This window comes from Eutrigla gurnardus (assembly GCF_963514095.1).
Source record: "Eutrigla gurnardus genome assembly, chromosome: 4".
In the NCBI taxonomy this organism is placed as follows: domain Eukaryota; kingdom Metazoa; phylum Chordata; class Actinopteri; order Perciformes; family Triglidae; genus Eutrigla; species Eutrigla gurnardus.
Genome location: NC_139918.1, coordinates 14526060 through 14543870, shown reverse-complemented (window position 1 = coordinate 14543870; position 17811 = coordinate 14526060). Strand labels below are relative to the sequence as shown.

Here is a 17811-nt window from a genome sequence, read left to right as displayed (position 1 = left end):
AGCAAACTGTCAAATAACGAATTCTTGATTCATATTCATAATCAACATGAACAAATATTAAATCTGTAAACAGGAGCGAAATAGATCTTACCCCTTCTCCAAACAATTAATAACTCAATTTATCATATAAACTCTTGTGACTGGAAGCCTATATTCGACGACGACGTAAATCACCGGTGAAAAAAAATCACATCTGTCAATCATCAGTGGGTGCATTATAATGAAGTAGCTTAATGAAAGTCGGATTCTCTGAGCACCACGGTCATCTTTTCCGTCTCATTCCAACATTCCTTAACCCTGTGACGTTTTCCCCAGAGGTCAAGGAAAAGGCGTTAGGAAAAAGGCGTTAGGAAAAGGCGTTAGGCGTCTGCCACGCCCCTCTCTGAGCACCTGATCGTCCACACCTGAATGTGATTCAATCATTAGTGGAGCTCTATATCAACCTCCAGACCGGAGAGCCCGAACTTTTGATGACTGAGTTTCTTGTTGTCCTGGTGCTGCACTTAAGTTTATAACTGGTGAAATCTCTTTCTTGATACAGCTGTCTTATCACATCCTTTGTCTTTTATTGTCTTGGTGACTTTAAGGGAGCCTTGTAAGGGTTCTCTGGGTTTTATTTTCATGTCTCCTTTTTCTTCTGTTTTGGGGTTAGTTATTCTCCCGAATAAAAAAAAAAAAGACTAAGGTGTAGTCAGCCACTACTAAGGGTCCATAGAACTTATATTTTCCTCACAAATGGAATGAGGAAAGAGCGTATTTAGCCACTAAGACACAAAGCAATGCACCATATGGTGGTTAGTGGCCATATGTTTGTCTGGATATTGTTTAAAATAAACAAAAGACGTGCAAAGGTAGAGCTTTTTATTTCCCAGGCTCCTGCCAGGAAAAATGCTATATGGATGCATGCCAATGCTTTAATTTCTGCAATATTACTTACGTCTCTGTTAATAATTCTCATACATGGCATGAATTCTCCGGCTACACTTAAAGAGAATCAGCAGCCTTTTGTTTGTTTTGGTTGCATTTTTGCAAAGGTAAACTTGTTCTGATATTCCCTGTGTTGCCCTGTAACACTGCTGCTGAAGGAGAACGAGCATGCTCAGCAAAATCTTCAATCAATGGATAAAAAACTGCTAATGACTGCATATTTTTATTAATATGCGGGAGGGACAGAGAGGATGTTTGCTGACCATTTTCTGCTTTTTCCCACCTAAGTATCCTGCAATTTCATTACAGCTGTTCGCTGAGACTAAAAGTGATTACACAGGACGACAACGACGGCCCTTATCAGGAGCTGCCGTCATTGTAATCAGTTCTAAACATAATTTTCAGACTGTAAACACACTTTCGGAAAGCAAATATTTCAGCGTAGGCTACTGATAGGTCATTAAGATTGTGTCAGGTCTTTTTTTTTTATCTCATAAGAAAGGTGGGATGAGATGACTCGCCAGCTTGCAGTCTTTGAATATGTACTCGATTAATCCAAACAACACCTTCCAGATAGCACCATGCACTGGAGTACGACCCATCAACCCTCAGCATGTTTGTTTTCCTAAAATTACTTCAGTAACAGGAAAGGGCTCGGCTGAGTTATGAGCCAACAACGACACAATATACCACACTGACATGTTGATGAATGTAAAGCAGAGGGGAATGGTTTTTGGCGTAGCAGATATAAATCTTATTAAACCATGTTTATTCCAGCTGTCTGGACAACAACTAGCAGAGCAAAATGTTTGCTGTAGGAAGCTTTTACAAATTGGTTACTGAAGTGGAATCCCTAAAACATTAACAAATAAAGATCACAAAACCCATATAATGTATGGAGCATGATGAGAACAACAGAAAGGTGGCAAACAACATCATGCACATTAAACAAAGCATCTCACTCTAAAAGAGATGGTGGAAAATGACAGAGACTGAAATCAAACCTCAAAATGTGTAGAAAAGTACAAAATGTGATGAAAAATTAAGCCGTGGTTCTCAAACCGGGTGCCTTGACAACACGTTCTAACTCCCAACTCATCAAATACCGACCCTTGATCCGTGGCTGTAAGCATCAAACTATGATGCTCTACTCCTCTCTCAGTTTTGGAAATGTTAGGGATGCTGCGTCTTTTCCAAATAAACTTCACAGGAAGTTAGTTTTACTTCACAGATTAATGACTCGCCTGACTAAAAGTCAACATTTTGCACATGGGACACAAACAGCAGTGTCCTGGATGAAAGTCCTGTGTTTGTAAATATCCAAATCACTCATCACAAAAGTTATGCCAAAGCGTGTTACTTTATTTTTTGTCCCTGTTCACCTTTAAAAATAAACTAATTCAGATTTTTCCAATTCTGTCTGAGTGCCTTTTTGTAGGCTGGATACTGAACTTGCTTTGACCAAATTGAACAAAAACGTGACATAAAAGAAAAAAAAAGTTACTCTACCATCAAGTTTTTATTTGTGCTTTGTGTTAACCAGAACAGAGTTGCTGTTTCTGTGATGGTCTGTTACTCAGAGTTGCCTCATAAAGCCAAGTGCATCTGCTCTGAGAGGTTCAGACCTGTAGGTGTTAGTGTTAACAGAGAGGAGTGAACCATGCATGAGCACAGGGTCAATGCACGCAGCGGATGACCTAAATTACACAATGTGTGGAGAGAAAGAGAGGGGGAGAAAGGATGGAAAATAAATAAAGGGGAAGAGAGACAGAAATAATGATGAATTTCATCCAACTAAGAAAAGCTGCAACGGAGTACCAAGCTGTCAAGAGATAACTGAAAACATGGTGAGATGGATGAACTGTGCTGCACTGGAAATGTAAAATGCCTTCTGTGATACTGAAAACATAAAGGAATTGGAGATCTGTAGAGACAAACGGTAATTAGTAGTTGGATCAGGGGGAGGAGGACGAGACAGGAATGAATAAATTAGACCGCAACAAGAATTTAAAATGTAATCAAGGTTTTGGACAACTAATATCCAAAGACACACCTCCTAGTAATCATGCTGGTGTCTGCTCTGAGTTGTCTATGCTACCTTTTGAACCCTGTTGTCAATGCAGACCCAGCCACTCCCTCCTGCCCTGCAGTAACTCCTTTTCCATACGCTGACCTTCACCGCCCACCTGCTCATCTTATCTCAGTTCCCAATCGGCCTGTCTATACATATACCAGCCCCTTGTCCACAGTCAGATTTCAGTTTGTCTAGTTTTTGGACAACTTTCCCTGTTCTGGCTGTCTTTCTGGGTTTTCATTTCTGATTCAATGACATGACCGTTAACCTGCCTGCCTGCCGCTCATTCCTTTGGGTTCAAGACTGCTGTTTGTTTTTTTGTTTGTTTTTAGCTGGTACACCTCTAACCCAGGATGTTGCTCCACGAATCACATTTGCTGACATTCCTCTCTGAATACACACCCTTGAAGGGAAAATGCTAGAATAGACTAAAAAAAAAAGAAAAACACGCCTAAGATATTGCCTTGAAACTACCCTGGTTAAATAAACAATTGTATTTAACATATGTTTGTAATATAACCAGAGATACATTAAGACACAATGATTAAAACAAATATTTTTCTATTTTACTATGTCCTTAATGTGACAAAGGAGACTGCCTTTCTTAAAGATGACATTGATGATATTTCCATTCATAATGTGTTGCCCTCTGTCATAAGACTCAATCATAGTTAAAGAGACCTTGGTAACAAGAAAAGGGTGGTTGAAAGATTGATAGAAGAAGGATGTAGGGATGAGAGAACAGAAGGTAGAGAGGGAAAGAAGAAGAGAAAGATGGCAATAGGCAAAACAAAGGTTGGAGGGATGAAGAGAGATGGGGTGGGGATGGATGGATGGATGGATGGATGGATGGATGGATGGATGGATGATGGAGAAAGTATGTCAGCAGTCAGATGGGACTTCCTCATGAGAGGTGAGCCATATGGTGATGATTCAGCATGGAAACCTCTGGTTTAACCCCATTTATACACACACACACACACGCACACACACCTCCCTCTGTACAGACTATAAGTCATGCATCAAGTCTTGCAGAGTCCGGCCCTAACACATGCTACAGTGAACGGGTACCATCCATCATGGCTGCAACAAGACGGATGCAGCAGCAGAGCGTGGGCCAAGCTTTAAACCAATCAGGCAGCATCGTGCGTGTCGTCCATCTCACCCAACCACAGCCAATCTAAAGTTGTCTCAGAGGGGTTTTTATTTTTATCCCTTTGCTGAAAAACCTCGTACTTATACAACGTGTTGTGTTTATAGTCCAATGTATTAGATACCTATCTGTCAGTGGATATCAGTATATCATGTGTTATACCTTGTCTGAACAGGAGCAGTAGCTTTCCTCTCTCTAACTCCAGGCTGAGGCCGAGTCCTCCCTCCCCCTCTGCCTGCAGCAGCGTCCCAGAATTCCTCAGGGTTTTAAACTTCAGGGAGACGACCTCTCTGGACGTCCGCCTCGGCCCGGGGCTCAGCCTGTACACCAGACTGCTGCTGCTGCCGTCCAAACTCACAACATCTGAGGCTGGAAGACAAAAAGGCATACAGCAGTCACTTCATGGTCATATCAGTATGTTACCTTACACTATAAAAAAGGTATATAAGCATTCAAATCAATACCCTCTGATTGTTGTGTTCCTGATACTGTAAATTGCATTGATGAGACGTACACATAGGTGGACATTCACAATTCAGACATAATTCAATCAAAATATACTCCATATTTAGGGGAGGTTAGGATGATGAATACCTCACTGAATGTTTAATATGTGTGAGATGAACTCCTACATCTTCCACATGGTCTAGGGAAGGGAATGTGAAACTGTTGGAATGCTACTATACGAGCAACCTTACTGAGAGGGGATATATGCAGAGGATGTGGGATCAATGGATGCTTCGAAACCCAACATATAAGCTAACAAAGAAACAACTACTGTGTTCCAACGTCTGCTACCAAACTGCTATCACAACTCGAGGTTGATAAGGTACAACAGCGGTGCTACGGGCAAGGGGGAGACAGGACGACAGGTCAGAGGATATGTCACACACCCCGAGATTGGGTTCAAAGCCCCAAGAAAAGCATAAGGGCGGCTGACCTGAGATTTAAGATCATAAGTAAGCTGAGGAAAAGATGTGGGGAGTAAAGGCATCAATGGTACAGGTGCTAATCGGTGCACTCAGGGCTGTAACCCCCAAACTTGACTCTGGCTACAGCAGATTCCGCAACATCTATTGGGTCTGATTTAGTTAATACGTTGTGTAGTTAACCCTTAGTCATTCTCAGTCTGGATGGGTTTTTTCTATGGAGGGTACATGGGCACTATTTGGAGAAAATGGAACACGTCAACGTAATTCACATCAAAACCACTGTGCATTGTTGTCATGTGGAAAATGTGCATGCCGATCTTCCACATTTCTGGAATGAGAATCCACTTTTGTTCTTGGCAAAATGATTGAAAAAAAAAAGAAAATTGAAATTCAAAGAATTTTGAAACTGTCCAGGATTTTTAGGTGTGCAATCTGCATTGCCATGGTGATATACAGTAGACTGCTCTAAAGTGAGCATTTGTCCATTTTTATAAAAGCTGTGAAGAGTCTAGTCAGGCCAGTGTAAAAGATACCACTTACTGTAAGGACATCCGTAGGTCTCCAGCCGGAGCCCGATCCTCCCGCTGGGGTTCCAGTCCAGGGGAATGAGGCGGAGGAAACGAGCGATCGCCGGCTGCTGCAGTTTGTACTGGACCACACTGTCTGCATTACTATTACCTGGAAAAGCCTGAACACACAATAAACAACAAAATAAAGTATTTATGTGCTTAAGAGTTTGTAGGATCACATTGAGCACTGAAGTCAGGTTTCCATCCAAATATAATGTAAATTTGCGTGTCAATCATCATAATGAAATCCAAAATTACTCTCTTTCCATCCATTACAGTTATGTGAAAGTTAGGCATATAAAGATAAACGGCTGTGATCAACCATAGTCATGTCCGGCAGGGCACTGATTGCTCATGTTGCTGGACATTTGAAAGAAAACACAAAACATGAGAAATTATTTTTCACAAGATTTCACATGAACGATTCTATGAGGACATATCGTTGAATGGGTGCTCCCACAATGTGCAAATACTTTACTTTGCTAGAGTGAAAAGTATTGAAAGTTAATTTTCATATCATATTGTTCTGGGTTAAAATCTGAAATGTAAAATGTGAACTGACTGGCTGAATGATGAATCACTCTTTCCATCTCTCTCATCTGGCTATCCATCCTCATTACATTCCTCCCTTGAAGTTGACATGCAGGTTAACTGGCTCTCCCACTGCTCTATAAAAGCTTAGACACATAATTAACTTATTAATTCTTCTGTAATCAAGAGAGAGTGGAGCCATCATATGATGGAGAGAGGCACTGTGTAACTTTTAATAGTTTTATAATGTATAAAACAAAACAAAAAGCTTGATGTTTCAACCCAATCTCATTGGAAGGCATACGAAGCACGCCATTTCCTGACATTACCACTTCATTAGTATACATTCTTGGCTTTTGTGTGTCATTTACATTTATTAGTGTATATTCTGAGACAGCTTTTAGTGCATCACGTAACACTGTTGTTACAGTGAAACAGTCACGGTTGGTTTTGGTCAGGTTCATCATAAAACAAGTTGGGGCTTAAAATAATGGAAGTAAAATAACTAGATAAATAACGGAACATAAGTAATGAAAACACATCAATAATGTCAGTAAAGCCTTGGGACAACAGTATCCTTGACCTGTCCACCCGGCCATCATAAGCAGTCGCTCACATTTTCTACTTTCTTTTACGCGGATATGTTTACGTCACAGTCATTTGAGACTACATGGAACACAACTAACACACAAAAAGCTATCAAAATACAAATTGTCATGTCATTCATACACCATTCAGTGAGACCGGGCTGGAAGTTTTGATCCACATTTTTTTAAATTGTTTGTTCTTTCAGTTAAAAGGAACCAATACAATTGAAATGTGACTGGGATTGTGCTCAGTTTATGTAGAGTGTCAGATCAACATGTTTTTAAGCTGCGAGGAGTTGTTCTCTGCTCTCTCGGAGACGATCCTCAGTGCAGAGATTAGCAGGATTTCCTCCATGTGAGGAAATTGTCTCGGTTCTACTTCTATTTAAAAGCTCCTCTCTGCACCACTGTAACACATGTGGGTTAACACTAGATAGATTCCCATTCCCACAGTGTGTTAATATACCATGTCTTCCCATATTTGTTGTATAAGGCTCACTGGACGCATGCAGGTGGACATATCTTAAACTGGCTCAGTGCGTTGATGGGACACACCACTGTGTTTTCTACAAAAACACGATAAAAACCACTTAGTATTCATGTGGCTGCATCCTGAACCATGTAGCATCACCACAGTGGGGCAAGTACAAGTCCAACACGACACTCGTGTGATGGAAAAACACTGAAGAAGAGTTCTGTGTCTACCAGGAGGTGGGAGGTGATGCCTCGCTGCCTCCGCTGTCCATCTGACTGATTTCTTCATAAATCAGCTCTAGAGACCAGCTGCCTTTCTGCCATCAGAGTTTGAAATTGCAATTCGTCTTTCTTTGATGTATGCCTGAAACAGTATTCCATTTCTAATTGATGTCATTGTAACACTGATACAGTAGGTTTTTATTCAACCCAAAGAATGCAACAGGTCACATTACTGTTGGATGCATAGTTGTTGCTCAATTTGACTTAATTTGCCTCAATTTAATGCGAAACAAGCACATAAATAATAACTTCCATGTGTAAATCACCTCTGATTTGAATAGACCTCATAGGTATTGACACACAGAAAGTTAGCAAGTCACGAGCCAAACCAATGAGGCAGGACATAAATATCCGTCAGCCTTAAAGAACAAATGTCACATTCTTCTCTTTCTTGCAGAGTTAAAGAGACATTTGACACAACTCTCATGTCTTGACTACCACTGGCCATGTTCCATCACGTCCAGAGATGAAGACAAGCACGTTATAGGGGGTATCCAAGAACACACACAAGAGCAGAAACAGCTGATAAGTAATGTGAGTTTATGTCAGAATTTATTTGGCAAAGGTGTTTCCCTAATCCATTTAGCGCATCAACTCTTTTTTTGAAAATGCAAAAACCACCTCAAGTAGGAGACAGCTTTTGTAACGCGATACATAAAGGTGAATGGAATCTTGGAGACATCCCATCTGTACTCATGACTTAATTGTCACACTCCATATTATATATTTACAGGACAAATTATTCACGGTGTGGTAAAATGTGAGCGTGAACATGATTGTGAGCGCACCGCAGCGTTGACAGACTGGAGTTTTTCATCATTGATTCCAGTATCTGGCCGTGTTCCAGGCTGCAGCGTACGGTCTTACACAGGAAAGGGACGCTCGGCTGCTTCTCTGTCTCGCTCTGTGTCCATCAGCAGCTAAAGTGTTTTGGCAACAGGTTTGCACAGTCAGCAGAGCTCTTTTCATCGGTTCATCCATTATTAATGAAGAGTCAAAGGCTTCTGATGACTGTGATTATCTCTTCAGGATGGACTTATCCCTGCAGACCAGCAGTGCTAAACATCACATCCACTGTAAATATGACTGGTAGTGCCGGCAAATTAGCTCTAATGAACCTGAGCGGTATTCATTTTTACCCATTACCTTTATACTCGACCTACTAGTTTGTGCAGTCACAATCCGCAACGTTGTACTTTCTCACAATACTCAAAACAATACTTAAAAATGAAAGCACTTATTCTGTCCTCTTTAGGCCCTATCTATACAGCCCTGTTAATGGGTGACAAAAACCTTTTCTTTCATGCACTAAGGAATTTTTGAGATCTGGGTGATCTTGCCTTAATAATACATCTTCTTTCAGACTAAAAGAAAGAAAGAAAACAGTAGGCCTTTGTCGATTTGCATCTGTAGAAATCTTCACTTCAGTAGCACTGAAGTCAACAGCAACATTTCCAGTTTCATCCATATTGTCAAGATGAAGGGGTCATTCATTCATAGCCTGATTTATATATATATTTTTTTTTTCAGCTCTTGACATTATTTTCTGATTTATGGAGTGATAAAAAGAAATTCCCCATATAAAATAATTTCACCCTAATTTAATGGATTGAGACGGGAATGTATTACCACCTTGCTTTATCCAATTTTCGATTTCAATTTCTATTTCTGTCTGTATGGTATTATACTGTACATCTGATAAGATAATGCATACATAAACAAGCTTTCAGAAATCATGTAATAGCTACAAAAAGATGAACATACAAAAATATGTTTATTTGAAATTGCTGACATCCATTCCAGATAGACTTCTTAGAGAAGAAACGTCACTCACCCCGATACTGTCCTCCTGCCTGTACTGTTTCCAGTTGTGGCCCGTGTCGCTGAACATCAGCAGGTACGACGACAGCCAATCGGAGCTGCCGTAGCGGCCCTGAGTAGCGACAGCGGTGATCTTGGTCCGCTCGCCCAGGTCCACCTCCAGCCACTGATACCTGTCTGAGGTGAGGGGAGACCAGCCTCCAGCTCCTGCAGGGACATAGATTGATACATTTCAGTCAGTGAGGCATAACTATATGTGCGTGAGGGGTGAAGTACTTGAGTCTACAACATTGTTTGTTTTTTTATTACACAGCCTAAATAAATCACAATTGGCTCCATGATTGGAAACAGTGTATTATTATTATTATTATTTACAGTGTATTGTTGTGCTGGAACAGATGATTGGTTTAATTCCAAGAAACTGTAGAACTTTTTGTAGAAAATTGAATCTAAAAGATATAACAAACTCAGTATTACATTATTACACCGAATGTTTTGTGATATCTATTGTAGATATGGTGCATGTTTTCAATTCCATTTGTCTTCATCCATCAAAAGAAGACATTCGTCAGAATGAAAGCCTCTGCCCATTGTTACCAATTTCCCAATTTTTCCATAAATAATAAGACAATGTGATGCTGTTTAGCAGGCTTCCTGGCTGACAGACTTTCTTACTTTTCCACTCAGTTTTCAGTGCACAATTATGCATAACTTAATCATTTTTATATGAAAGTTTTGCACCATGAAATGCAACGTATCCCCTACCACACAGAATGTATGCAGAAAAAGATGATAGGTTTAGATTATTTTTTGAGCAAAAAAATAGGTGATTAACTAGAACAATTACTTGAGCCGATGTGTAATATGGCTTTATATATTTTAAAAGCACACACAATGCTTAAATAGGAACAAGACGAGAGACTGCAGCGTCTATAGTCATAGCAGCTCTGTCAGGCTGTACACAATCAGAATAACATTTTAATGTTCACCATTTTTGCATCTTAGCATGCTAAGATTTGCTAATTATCACCACACGCAAAGTACAGCTGAGGCTGTGAATGGCATAAGATTTTCAGGTAATTAACGTTGCACAATTAATTGAATTATCCTAATTACAATATGGCCTTTACAGTTGTCAAATCACAGGAGGTACTATATTTGTTAAAGGCAAAATTAGTGTCAAACTACTATTTAAAAAAATGAAATCATGTCGTGCTGCAGAGGTGACCTGGCCTACACATCGGATTGACTTAAAGGTGCTATTGACAACAATGATAACATCCAGCCACTAGATGACGCACTCGCTCTCCCCACTTACATTGCAATCACTTCACAATACAGCTGTTGCTCGAAGCGCATGCGCCTTCAATGGGTTGATAGTTCGTTGCACAAAAAATGCAAAAATCATCCTCAATTAGAATAATAAAAAAGCAAAAGTTATTATGACCTCCAATATCCCAAATCATATCAATTTTAATATCAGTAAAAAAAATCAAATTATAATATTTAAAAATGTATCAGCCCAAGAGGTCAAAAACCAAAGTACAGGACAAATATAATGTTTGGTCTCATGGTGGCGCTAGAGGAAAAAGTCAGGATAGCCCAAGTCATTGCAATTCATGCTGATGGGAAATTTCAAGACGATCCTTGAAAAAATACCGATCTCATCAAAATAGCAGCTCCAGGAGAAGCATGTGGCAATTTCTGATGATCCTGAAACATTTTCTACTCTCAAATGTCCTGACATTATATCATAAATGCTTGAATCTTCTTTGACCTCATGCTGAGATGTTTTACTGGAATTTGTTCATAGCAAACAAGTCATTTTTGTATATTGCATTTCCAAAACAAAACATCATAAATAAGAGATTGCGGTGCCGCATTGATTTGTTTGCACAGAATGCTAGACCATTAGCGTCCTTTCCCAAAAATAGCATTGCTAAAAGGTTGTAGCGTTATATATTGATTAGTTGTACAGTAAGCTTGCAGGTCTGCATCATTTGCTATATAGAATATAATCAATCGGAGATTGTGGTGCCAAGCATTGATTTCTTTTACAGCACCCCTGGAGGTCTGCATCCTTTCCCGGATTAGATTTCCCCAATACAGAGCAGTGTTGTAACATTGATCGACTGTCAATAGGTTGAAAATAATATTTAAAGAGAGGGTTTGGTGAAAGAAATGCTGATACAGTGGCTGATCCGACTGGCTTGAAGCATGTCCATGTTTATAGTATTGTCTAGTGGCACATTATGCAGGTAAAAATGTGTTTTATCCCAAAGCACTTTCAATAAAGGTGCCATTGATTGGCTGTACATGCTCATTGTCATTATAGCCTATGTCTGCATTTTTTAGACACATACTGTGTTTTAGGGGAAAGGAGACTTCTCTGTGTGATGACCCCTGCTGTTGAGGCAGCAGGCTCCTGATGTGACTTGGGTTTGTGGGAGGAGTTTTGGTCAATCATGGGCACCTGGGCCCAGTGTTCCTGAGATTATAAAACGACCCATGATTCATTCATTCTCTCTCTCTCCTCTCCAGCAGATGTCCTACGGGTGATGTGGCAGCTACAGTTTTCTTAAGTTCCATTATGCTCAGTTTATGCACTTTACAACACACATCCATTACATTTTACACACATGCACATCCTACACTACTGATAGACTGATGGTCACATCCCATTTGTTCATTATTTTCCTTTGTTGCACATTGCGTTGCTTTATGTTAAATAAATATACTTTGCTAAACCTTCTTAAATTCAGTGTGTCTCCCGTCTTGTCGTGGCCCAAAGAGCCAGGTTGTGACATCTGTGAGGACTAATTGCATTAAATGAACAAACAGTGTGTAATGACACTTGTCCTCATGTTACCTTGCTTTGTCTGCCTGTTGCAGCAGTAAGTGAACATTTTGCAACAAACATAATTTATCCTTAGCATCCAGGGGACAGTACTGAGCTGCTCCTAAGTTTGGTATAGGAGCTGTTTGGCAGACTGCTGGACGTCACAATTCACACAAAACATCTTTTACAAAGTACTGTATAAATTTAACAAAGATAAACTTGGACATTGATAGCCTCACCTCCTCTTCACCATTATTTTCAAGTACAATGCCTCCATCAGTAGTGATCCTGAACCAATCTGCCTCTTAATCTCATGCTCAATTTTACCCTACTTAGTCCCCAAAGTATGTCAAGTCCCTCGGGTGAGATTGACACTCACTCCCAACCTGAGGGGGCGATCTGCCATCTTCCAGTAGAGTACTTTGCTGAATGCATATTCAGCTTTAAAACACCCAACAGAAGTCCCGGTCTGCGAAGATGTATTTGTATACGGCATCAGGATAGCCACAATAAAGAATTACCCCTTTTAAACAATCCCATGATGGCTCTTAAATAAAGGCCTTGGTTCCCTGTATTCTCACAATGAGTGCCACTGGATCCTCAGAGAGTCATAACCCTCCACCAAGGTTTTGGACAAACTGGGCAAACTTCCATGACCCTGCCGTGTTCCTGCAAGAGTTGTTCAATCGTAGCGTGACCAGGAGAGAATTTCCATTTGTCCTTGTGAATCTGACATTGCCAATCCACTAGAGCCTTGTTTCCAGCGCCTTGGCACTGCTCTGCTTTCCCAACACACTGAGGGGTGTCAAGCTTGCATGCGAAGTTGGTTCTCCTATGGGCAAATAATGAAATTGACTTAATTCCAACAACTGGACTTTAACAGACGTGCAGCTTTCAGAGATTTACACAAAACAAATACCATGAAAGTGCAATGCCACTGGTTCAGCGCCATGTTATTTGCTTCTGTTTTCCCTGTGTTCCCCAAGGCTCTCTGTAACGTGTCCAATGAGGACAAAATGCCAAAGAAGCAAATACAATGGCCAAAAACCAAGAGGGTAAGCTTTACAGGAAGTTTCATGAATAATAAAATATGGATGACTACATCTTAGATACTGGATTATAGTGGTAGCAAAAGGTCAGTTTTATTGCACCTGTGGTAAATGTTCTTGAGATCAATATTTTATTTGATATTCTGATCATGGTTAAAGGAAAACACCACCGCATTTCCATACTGAACTATGTTCTGCTCTGATCTTAGACGAGGTGATACATACCTCCCTCTCCTCTGTGCGTGCACTCAATGGCTCTTGCGCGCACTCCGCGCAGCGCTAATTTGCTAGCATGTAGCTTGTCCCAGTATATTCCTTAGGATCCAAAGGGGGGTGAAGTTAGAAGCGACCAAGCACTTCCACGTTGTCCCTATTTAAATACGGTTACGTGAGTAGTTACACGACCCAAGTTTGGTTACACAAAATGAAACATGCCAATTTTTCTAAGCGGATAACAAGGATAACTATATAGTATGGCGGAATAACAACTGGAAGCACTTCGACGTCGGCGCAGTAATATCATCACTCAAAACATGACGGGACTATACCTTCTGCTTGTTTTCACAACCCTGTACGATGCACGTTATAACCACGATGTTTGATTGTTCACAAACTATCTTACTACAACCTGATGCTTCCTCAACTGTGCACAAACTACTACAGGTAGTGCAGGCGGCGGCGTGCAGGTCACGTAGGTTCTATTGACGGAAGTAAGAGGGGGAGCGGAGTGATGATATTACTGCGCCGACGTCGAAGTGCTTCCAGTTGTTATTCCGCCATACTATATAGTTATCCTTGTTATCCGCTTAGAAAAATTGGCATGTTTAATTTTGTGTAACCAAACTTGGGTCGTGTAACTACTCACGTAATTTATTTAAATAGGGACAACGTGGAAGTGCTTGGTCGCTTCTAACTTCACCCCCCTTTGGATCCTAAGGACAAGCTACATGCTAGCAAATTAGCGCTGCGCGGAGTGCGCGCAAGAGCCATTGAGTGCACGCACAGAGGAGAGGGAGGTATGTATCACCTCGTCTAAGATCAGAGCAGAACATAGTTCAGTATGGAAATGCGGTGGTGTTTTCCTTTAACTCCATCTTGGCTCTTTATTTATGAGTTGGAGTTGATAGGAGTTGTTGGTCTCCATATTCCCTCACTTTGGCCCTGAACAATGTGTGGTGGCCACCAGAGGAGAAAAGCTCAGCATTGGAAAATGAGTTGGTGTCGCTTTGCTGGAGCCTGATCTTTTAAGAGCTAAAGGCCAAAGCTAATAAGCGCTTGACTAACAGACGTGTCTAGTGACAGGAGAACAGAAAAGAGCAGACTTGCTGACCTTTACTCATGAAAATCAGACTGGGGAAGGAAAAGAGGAATCAGAGGGAAATAGCTCAGAGACAGAGAGGCATTACAGAGATTTACTGTGTCCACCCTGACAGATATAATTGAAACAGAAGTGAAGTGATGGCTGATGGTCTGAATACTTCTCGACACGGCTGTCGCATTAAATCAAACTGAGCTCTCGGTTTCTTTGCCCCTGGTGTCTGTCGAGGAACCAGATAGTGAGAGCTACAATCTCTCCTCTCGTAGAGCTAATTCTTTTCTCGCCTACAAAATAAAACTAAATTTTCATCGCTTAGCTGATGCATTTAGTGACACAGGCTTCTGTTATGTAAAAGCTGAGTCACTTCAGATTTTATCACACCAGTTACAACACTAAGTGGGGGCATGACTGTATGCCAAGAAGCTCTGTTAAACTTGCAAATGGAAACTGTCAAATTATTATAATTATTTATGTAATATGTCTTTGTCTATCCCCTGTATTCCCCTGGTAACCCCGTATTTAATGTCACAACGTAATCATTTGTGGGTAATTCCCTCATGCAAAGTCTGCATCAATGATGACTTATGTAAAAGTGGGCATGAAGTGAGCCCACATTCACCTAACGATTTGACAGTATGGCCAGCCCTAAACCCTAATGGACTTAACAGGAATTCACGTCAATGTCTGTAAATCCGTGATTGTTTGAGATTGGACCCTTCAAGCTTCCAGCCCCTGCAACCATTATAGATACCTCTAGATAGTGTCATTCCCCACCTGACCAGATGGCCTCAAAGCTCCCCACACTCTCCCTCATTTCCTCATTGAACCACAATATGGCAAGCCGTTTTAACATTTAATAGCTAGACTGAATATGTATTGCAGATATCTGTAATTCAATTATTCCTAGTCATAAAGAACATTTCAGATATCCACAATGACATTCTTCCTATCCACAATTGTCATTTCAGATATCCACAATGGCATTCTTCCTAGGACAAATGACGTCACTTTTGCCATTCATGTGTATTGGGCTTTCAATTTCAGATATCCACAATTACATTCTGGATATCTAGAATGAACATTCTGGATATCTGCAATTGAATTCTTACTAGGAGAAACTCCCATTTCAGATATATTCAATCCAATTGTTACTAGTCATAATCTTCATTTCAGATATCCAAAATGAAAAACTATTCCAGATATCCAGAATGTAATTTTGAATATCCAAAAATACATTGTGACTAGTAGAAATGTCGTTATGGATATCCACAATTCATATTATGACTAGTAGAAATGTAATTTCAGATATCTACAATTAGAATTGTGACTAGGAACAATACAATTGCAGATATCCACAAAATGTATTGTTGATATCTGTTGACAGGTAGACAGGACGCCATTTAAAAAAAATTTAAATTATGACTAGTAACAATTGGATTGAAGATATCTGAAATGGGAGTTTTTCCTAGTAAGAATTAAATTGCAGATATCCAGAATGTTCATTCTAGATATCCAGAATGTAATTGTGGATATCTGAAATTGAAAGCCCAATACACATGAATGGCAAAAGTGACGTCATTTGTCCTAGGAAGAATGCCATTGTGGATATCTGAAATGACAATTGTGGATAGGAAGAATGTCATTGTGGATATCTGAAATGTTCTTTTTGACTAGGAAGAATTGAATTACAGATATCTGCAATACATATCCAGTTTAGCTATTAGATGATAAAACGGCCACTTATACTTTTTAAGGATTTTTAGATATCTTAAATTTAGTTTTGACTAGTACAATCAAAGTTGTAGATATCTTAAAATATCATTTTTACTAGTAAGAATGTATTGTGGATATCTTTAATTACCATTTCTCCTAGTCAAAATGACATTTTGACTAAAAGAAATGCTATTATGGATATCTAAAATATAATTACAGATAGCAGTGTGGTTTGATTAAATGTTAAAACGGCTTGCCATAACCACAATCTCAGTTCCCAGTACTCAGTTCCCTCATTAGGTCTCATTCTATACACAAGGCACTTTCACACTCCCTTCCGTAAGCATTGCTGCGTTTCCATGACATTGCCTCGTTTCTGCCAGTCTGTGACCAGTCCTCCAACTTCTATCCTGTCAGACTTCGTTTCTCTTTTCATAATTTGCCAACCGTAAATCTGCTGACTATTTCAAGTAAAGACTCCTTAATCCAACCTGCTCTGCCACTGTGTCAGGGTGCAGATCCCCTTCCCTGAACTGTGACAGCTGTAGGTTACAGCCAGTATATTATTATACATATATGCATTTATGCACCTCCTCAAAAGTTTAATTACAGGTCCAGCCAACAGCCACGTGGAGACCAAAGAATTCGTAGTTGAGGGTTTGTCTACTAATTGATACATTTCTTGGAAATAAGGCATTCAGCAGGAAAATTATTAAATTTGATTATTTGTACATTTTTGTACATTTGTAAATTACCAGTAAAATAAATAAATTCTGTCTGCACTCCCTTCATAAATAAATGTATGTTATTGGCTGTGTCCAAAATCACTCAATAATCCCTATCTATGGAATGTGCCATTTTTTAGTGCTGCCCAAATGTATAGAGATACTTATCATACCCTATAGTGGACTCAAAGTATCACACAATTCATGTTAATAAGAAGTGTACAACCAATGGTCACTAGCTGAGCATTGTATACCATCATGCATTGCGCTGAAGTTGGGTTCGGCAGTAGACAGAGCAGCGTGATCGAGACAAATCCATTATTTGTGGCAAGAAAATAATAGATTAATGTGGGCAGAGTGCTTATTGTCCCTGCATTGACAATGAAAGTGTTCTCACCTTTCACAATAAAAGCCGTGGACATATACATGAATCACTGCGGGAACTCAGTGAGTAGTGTTGGGACCTCACTGGAAGGACTACACAACGTGGGTCCCCTGGAGCGGCCTGAGCTTTATAAACCGAAGCCGCCTGGAGAACGCTCTCTTACTCACTCTTACTCTGACTCCTACTCTGGCGTCTCTTCCTACAACCGGCGCAACACCACGTTGCAACGGGAGGCGACCCCCCTCCTGCAGCGCACCGCTGCAACAAGAGGAACCAAGCCGGTTCCTGCCTTCCAGCTACCAGACGCTGTCTGAAGTAAGCTGACTAAATCGCCAAGCCGTGATTATATCGCCGCTCGTGGAAGGAGGAAACACCAACTGTTTTCTTCATTTGAGTTTGATCAACGAGAGGAAACCCGCTCCGCTCTCGTCT

At 40.3% G+C, this 17811-nt stretch overlaps 1 protein-coding gene across 1 annotated transcript in view; it reads right to left on the bottom strand.

The window, feature by feature from the left end:
- Window positions 1-17811, bottom strand: part of LOC311012583 (contactin-associated protein-like 4) — a 116055-nt gene that overhangs the window by 71288 nt on the left and 26956 nt on the right. The window contains exons 3-5 of the mRNA XM_084008086.1: window positions 9364-9557; window positions 5627-5774; window positions 4317-4523 (exon numbers count right to left, since the gene is read on the bottom strand). Of these exons, the coding sequence (XP_083864212.1) occupies window positions 4317-4523; window positions 5627-5774; window positions 9364-9557 (549 nt within the window). The remainder of the gene's footprint in view (window positions 1-4316; window positions 4524-5626; window positions 5775-9363; window positions 9558-17811) is intronic.